We start from the raw sequence: 7,580 nt of genomic DNA, 5'->3' as shown, positions 1-7,580 counted from the left end.
GAACAATGTTGTGTTTTCTGCCTCGGTTCAGTTTAATGCAGGCAACTGTTGTGACATGTCGGTGGCGTCACTTACATTGAAACTACATCTGCAGATGTGCAGGAAGTGCTCCCTCTAGCGTCATGGCATAAATAAACACAGCCTTTGTTTAGCACAATTAGAGAAAGTCCAGACCATTGTGAAATTGTTGAGGAACACACCAAAGGCTCTTCAAATCAGGGAGTATGAGGCGGCTAGTGCAATAGAAATCAGATGGACATTTTGACAAAGTTTGAAATAATCTGAGATTTTGAAACAATATTCTTATAAGCACCCAACATTTTTTATTAAAAGAAACAAACAGCAGCAATGCAGATATTTTATGAAGCACAAATGTAAGAAGCTATCAAATATCTGCTTCTGAGCAATTCACTACCTCATGTAAACTACTAAAACACACAATTGTGACATGACAAATCAGCCTAAATAATGGCATGGGACAACATTAATCAAGGTCATGGTATAATGCACAATGATTATTTAAGAAAAATATTCTGTTCTAAGGAAAGCAGTTTTTAACTTCTTGCCACAAAATTTGGACTTCCACTCCGTGGGAATGCCAAACAATTACAGCAAACATTAAGATCGGTCCTTATAACTAGGTTTCATGTGTGATAGGTACTTACATTCATGGGATTAGGCGGGAAACTAATTGGACAAAGTACAGTGATCCAGATTTTAAACATGTCAAAGTTAGTGATCTCAAAACTGTTTGGTCGGTCTGATGTTAACCTGATTAAAATTACAATGTGCAATTTAAAACTGACAAGCAATCTGACTTTATAAATGTTTAATACAAATTAGTTAGCTTTTCAAACCTTGAAAATTTTATTTTGTAATATCGTCACGTCGAGATAGAAAACTGCTGTTCAATGCTTCAAATTTTATTAGAAACCCATATTTACTCTTAATAGAATGGTACTTTGCTATTTAAAATTGGTTAGAAATTCAGATTTGTATTAGGTTAATGTAAGCAAGGAATTTTCAGATAATAAACCATTGGTACTTTCAAATTGACGATTATCTTAGTTCTAGTTTAAACTTTCCTCCTTGGAAATACATGAGATGACTAGTGTTCCAGATTTTGAACTTGGAGCAAATGGCATAGGGGGCTTAATATCACAGACAGTCACCTAGTTTCCTGTACAATTCAGATGAAGTCATTCAGAACACAATGTTTCCATTTTTATTTTACACAATGTTACAGGTTTACTTTAAGAACTGAATGAGTAGTTAACAAATTTGTTTTATCTAAGTAAAACGCCGACCAGAAAATTGACATAATTTGTTAAGCAGCATTCAATATTTGTTCATTTGTGCTCATCTGTGCTCAGGGCCATCACTTGAAATGAAAATGAAAAATGAAAATCGCTTATTGTCACAATTAGGCTTCAGATGAAGTTACTGTGAAAAGCCCCTAGTCGCCACATTCCGGCACCTGTTCGGGGAGGCTGTTACAGGGATTGAACCGTGCTGCTGGCCTGCTTTCAAAGCCAGTGATTTAGCCCTGTGCTAAACAGCCCCTATTGACATTGCAAGTGGTGATCGGTTGCCATCATTGTCATCAATTTACATCAAATCAAATAGCCCTTCTATATCATTTGCGATCATTTAATTACCTTCAGTGCTCAGAAGCATTCAGTTGACATCAAAAGCAATCATAGTTTCCACATAAACAAATTCTGTTATAGCAATCGTGACAAAATTTGACTAAGTTTCCACATCAACAATATTGTGCCACCTAAATCCAGCTGATGCAGTATGTAGATTGTTTGTCATAGAGTCAGTGTTCAAATCAGAGCGGGTGAAAACATATTTCCTTTTTCATTTTTCCAGGTGCTATATACATGTGACTACATGTAACTTATCCATGGACTGGGAACAAATTTGGGAGTGAATTTACAAATACAGATTCCCATGCTTTCAGTTCTTTTTGTCACAGATGTTTGGTTATAAGAGCAATGCTTAAATTTAGGTTTGATATCCAGATGAACTTACATAATTCAGCATTGTCTGGAGTATACTATTTTGGCCAAGCTCCACAAAGGTCAACTTGCACAGAGAAATTGGTTTACAATAAATCAGGACTTCCATTGAACTAATTGACAAGTTGAATTACAGGACGCCAACTGTCCATTCGCAGTTATCATACCCTGTTTCTTGGGACTCATAACTTCAAATATCTGCATGGCAACAACACTTCAAAGTAGCTGTTGGGCAGAATTTGGTGATGACAGTGCTCTCTTTCCAATCATAGAATACCTACAGTGCTGAAGGAGACCTTTTGGCCCACTAAGTCCTCCTGACCGTCTGAAAAAACACCCCACCCTGGCCCATTTCCCCCGCCTTATCCCTGCCACCCCACCGAATCTTTGGCACTAAAGAGCAATTTAGCATAGCCAATCCATCTAACCTGCACATCTTTGGAGTGTGGTGGGAAACTGGAGCACCAGGAGGAAACTCATGCAGACACGGGGAGAACTTGCAAACGGGGAGAACAGAGCAGCATGGTAGCACAAGTGGCTAGCACTGTGGCTTCACAGCGCCAGGGTCCCAGGATCGATTCCCCGCTGTGGTCACTGTCTGTGCGGAGTCTGCACGTTCTCCCAGTGTCTGTGTGGGTTTCCTCCGGGTGCTCCAGTTTCCTCCCACAGTCCAGACATGCAGGTTAGGTGGATTGGCCATGCTAAATTTCCCTGTGTCCAAAAAAGGTTAGGAGGGGTTATTGGGTTACGGGGATAGGGTGGAAGTGAGGGCTTAAGTGGGTGGGTGCAGACTCGATGGGCTGAATGGCCTCTTTCTGCACTGTATGTTCTATGGTCCACACAGTCACCACACTAATTCCACACCAGGCTTGTCGGGGGCGGAGAATGGCAGAGCGGGCCTCTGGCAATGGCCTCAGGTAGATCCCCGAGTACGCCACCTTTCGGGGCCCGCAGAATTGGGGAACCAGCGCCGGTCCAGATTCCTTGTGGGAAAATGGATTCTCTGCCCCGGCAGTGATTTCGGCGTCGGGGTGCGGAGAATCCATCTCAACACCTTTTTATTGGAACTTATAGAAATTGCTGCAGGCTGATCAGATTTCCTTTGCAGTAAACATATCTGAAGTCTAACTTCTGTGCACAATGCAATAGCTAAGCTTCTTATCACTGCAACATATTCATGGACATTGACCCATAAGCAGCTTCCACATCTCAAATTAATTATACTCAAAGTTGCGATCTTCTAAAAAAAGAACCTGATGAAATCCCACTCTTTTAGTGTGGAATAGCGAAGACCACACATAATCAAACCACAAATCTTGGCATGGAGGAGAGAGCCGGGCTTTAGGAGCCAACCTTGTATTTTCCACAGCAGATACTATTCCTTACCAGTGACTGATGTCATGTCACCTATTGCATAAATGTCCACCCTCAATGGCAGTTCTACTTGATTCTTGGTTCCTCGATTTAGCAAACAATTGAGGACGCTAACAACCTTGGAATTAAGAGGCAATTTCATACCAAATTTAGGAAGCATAGATCTAACAACCTGCTATCTGTGCGACAGGTCTGTTTACATCATGGACAAGTTTCAGTCTCTTACCATTAAGTCCTTCAAAAAAAAAGCAGCTGTAGGTCCAAAGTGGTCCCAAAGCCTGAATATCAACATAATGAAGGAACATATAATGAAGGAATACATTTACGTCATGTGTCGATCCATGTACAAGGCTCTAAAAATTGCAGATCCTTGCATAGCATTTGAACAGCTTCAATTAAAAGGTGGTGGTGTTGGTAGAAATAATTTGGTAGAATGCCACACAGGACAGCAACAGAGAAGTATAAAAGCCATGCTAGGCATTCATTCATTTTCCAATAATGTGTAATAGACCTTGGAAGGTGAGAGTTGAAGCTTGGTGGCTTTATTATGAGTAACCTCTGATTAACTATGTCAACATATTTAATAATGCTGAAATGTGTTCAGGTGACTTGACTCAAAGTAAAGCCCATAGCTGCTTGACAACTCCTAGAAAGGTACTGTGCGTGTAGTCAATAACAGTTCCTTGTATTAAATTATATTTTTCCATAGTTGAAAGCCATGAAGGACCCTTTATTCCTTACACTGCCTTTCCAGTTGGTTCAGCTTCAAATGCATATTACTTGGGTTTTTTGGATTCCCGCAAGCCCCAACATTCTCAGGGTCAAAAAGAAACTGCTTTCGCCAGTCTTGAACACCTGTGTCCCATCAACATATCACAAGAAAGAAATGGGATTTTGGTTGCATAAGGTTCCTCCAGGCTGAAAATGTTGCTGGTGTAGAGTATCATCACATATGGTCCTGGAGAATTGTTTCCTAGCAGTGAACCTGCAGAAGGAGATCCTGTTGAAAATGAGGTCTTTTGAATAGGTTCCTCTGCTATTCTTCTAATGGGTCTTCAAAAAAAATGGCAGCTGCTCACCACTTTCACACACCTTTCCTTTCCACAGCCAGCACTGGTTCACTGACTGATATCATTACTGTCACCCGTGTGCATGACACAAGAAGAGATTTCAGTTCAGTGAAGAGGTTTACAGAGATATATTGAAAGAGTTTGGGGAAGGACACTAACTCAATCAGGTGTACCTAATCAGCCAGACATTCTTCAGAAACACCACACCTCAGCGCAAAGGCTCGTGTCAATAATGCACATTCCAAGATTGTAATTTGGACAATTTATATACACCGTCATCAACTGTGCGATTGGAGAACTTTCATCTACCAGAGTCTGCGCTTCTTCCAGCAAAGAAAAGTTGCCTTGTATTCCATTAAACTTGTCTATAGTGTTGACTATCATAAAAGAATTGGCTAACAGTCAGCATATGAACACATGTATATATTAAGATAATCTGTGCTTGTCATGAGCTACCATGTTTCTGCCAGAAAAATTGTCAAAGGGCATAGACATTATTCGGGAAAGAAATCTTGTGCACCAGAAGTTCAAGCAAGTTGCTTTCCAATTTAGAAAAATGTTTTATTTACAGACAATGTAAACCACGGCGTGACTCCAAACCTACAATGGGGTCATTTTAAGACCACTGAATTGTATGATACATGTCAGTGAATGACAACAGTCTTGTATTGTTCCCAGAAAATTAGGGGACACAGAATATGTTCTTCAGCATCATTTATTCCAAGTTCCTTTGGAAGTGAGCTATAAAGGTTTGACCCCAAGCATTTCAGCTGTGGTATTCATCTTTTCTCTATGAAGTATGCAGTGTTTCCCTGGTGGGCGATTGAGGAGAGGAATCTATCCGTGTCACGAATGCCAAGAGAGAATCTATCAATCTACAAGTAAAGGCATGAGTCAATGCAATTCATTCATAAAAAAGGGGCACACAACATAATGATTGTGTATGTGAGTAATATAGTCAAGGACCAGCCAACTTACCTTTTTAAGTGCACCTTCATTACAATGAACAGGCAGACTGGTAGAGTACCACAAATGCTGGCTAGTTCTGGGGTCAGTCTCACCTTCACTCACAGCTTCTGGTTCGCGCTGTGAGTCATCATCATTGTTATCAATGCTCTTCATTACATTTTCTGCATCCATGGGCAAACTCCTGGGCAACCAGTAAACTTGGCAAAGTTGAAACTGAATCTGCATTCATGGCAGATTGTTCCAGGTCATCGTACTCCAAGCTCCATGATTCTCAGGATGAAAAGGAGCCTGATGTTGCAGGGATGTACTGAGCACATTGCACAGACCTATCATCACAGTTGCTTCGGTGTCTGCAGTGTCAGCATCCTAATTGTCAGGGCTCAGCTTGTCAGAATCACCACAGTCTTGTTCACAAGAATTAAGAGACATGGCCTTATGTTATGAACCAGGCATAAACTCATGTCTTCAACTATATCAACAGCTGCAAGCCAACTGGCACCTGCATGTCTAAATCACTGGTTAGAAAATCCTCTTGGCTTTCTTTCGGACTTGCCATTGCACCAAGCAGATCAGATTGGTGCACCATAAATACGCCCTCCCACAGGGAATAAACATTTCCTCCAGAGTGTGACTTTCAGAGCATGAGATTTCATTATTTCAGATTTATTGCTCATCCACCCAGCCCAGGCAGCCCCTGAAAGGCCCCTCCCACTTTATTCCACCATCATTTTGACCTGCCCGTTGCTTCCTTAGCATGCTGGGATGTGACAAGGCCACACCTCCAGTAACTGCTGCACCCACAGGCAGATTAATGCTACTGCCAGGCATTAAACAGCCCCACTCCGGAGCCAGACAAAATGATCTGAATGTTGTTTCTAAATTACATTTTTTGATGTCAAATGATCACTGAACGTTTGAATCCATTTGAACGCAAAATGTCAAATTGTCTGGTAGGGTAATTAGTAATAGTGGTCTCTCACTAACAGATACATTTCAATCTTTCCAAGTGGACAATTCTACAGAGCTAATCTACAAATCCTCATACCATATAGTTCATACCGTTGTAATTTCCTGCAGGGTAGGATATATTATATAAATTAATGGAACATGAGATATACCTCATTTTGACATTGATTAAAATTCACAAATCTTATGAACTTTCCATCAAGCTCCTTCATGAAATATTAATCATATACCAGTTATTTTATAATGCATAAACTGTATTGAATATTACTGAAATTTTAAAACAATAAATGAGGCTCAAGTTTCCTTTAAACTACATTTAAGCCTGCAGATTTGGATTTCTTATACTCCTCTTTGGATCCCACTTAGGGTAGCAAATCCCTGCAGAATTATGCAGAGACGCACCGGCAGCATACCAGGCTGTTTATCAGTCAGAACTTTGATGGATGATTCTGTCTTTTCAAGACAAACATTTGACAAAGCAAATAGACGCTGAGCTATGTAAAATTGATCTTCTTCTTTTAAGAGGTGCAAGTCTGGATTATCAACAGGAAGCATTCCGCCATCAGGGATGTTATTGATCTGTAAAGAGCAGACAGTTGACAATGAGCGATGTATATTTTATACAATATCTGTGCCCTTATACAGAGCAACATGCTGAAAAGACAACTTGATCCTCTACATAATTGCAGTTTGCATAATGCAAGAATTACAATCCTTTAAACTTCCTGGAGAAGGCATTTCTGACGAGCAAATGGTCAGTTAATGAAAAGGAACTTCAAAAGCAATTACAGACAATAAAAATGGGCAGACTTCAATTGCGCTGTAGCACTGAAGAAGATGCTAGCCCAAAAATTACCACTTCCAAGACAATTCTAATTGGTTCAACAACTTATATTTATATAGCACTTTTAATATAATAAAATATCGTAGGGTGATTCACAGAGGCATTAGAAAACAAAATCTGACACCGTCACAAAGGAGATATTGGGCGCGATCTACCGGCCACGATGAGCCCAGAAAGCAGCACGCCATAGTGCAATGTGGTCGATAAACCCCACTCCCGGGATCTACTCGCTCGCCACCGCCTTGGGAGATCTAACGGGGTCTCGCGAGACGTTGCAATGTGAAGCCCACCTATTGATGACGGGATTACTTTTTGGCAAAGCTGCATATTAGA

General features: G+C 40.6%; 1 protein-coding gene across 3 annotated transcripts in view; it reads right to left on the bottom strand.

Annotated features, from left to right (window-relative positions):
• Positions 1 to 300: 300 nt before the first annotated feature.
• Positions 301 to 7,580, bottom strand: part of gsdmeb (gasdermin Eb) — an 88,242-nt gene continuing 80,962 nt past the window's right edge. For all 3 annotated transcript variants that reach the window (XM_072509465.1, XM_072509466.1, XM_072509464.1), the window contains one exon: positions 301 to 6,982. In XM_072509465.1, coding sequence (XP_072365566.1) covers positions 6,743 to 6,982 — 240 coding nt within the window. In that variant the 3' untranslated portion in view covers positions 301 to 6,742. The remainder of the gene's footprint in view (positions 6,983 to 7,580) is intronic.

Source organism: Scyliorhinus torazame, chromosome 6 (genome assembly GCF_047496885.1).
Source record: "Scyliorhinus torazame isolate Kashiwa2021f chromosome 6, sScyTor2.1, whole genome shotgun sequence".
Lineage (NCBI taxonomy): Eukaryota > Metazoa > Chordata > Chondrichthyes > Carcharhiniformes > Scyliorhinidae > Scyliorhinus > Scyliorhinus torazame.
The sequence above is the reverse complement of the archived record's forward strand: the minus strand, read 5'-3'. Positions and strand labels throughout refer to the sequence as shown.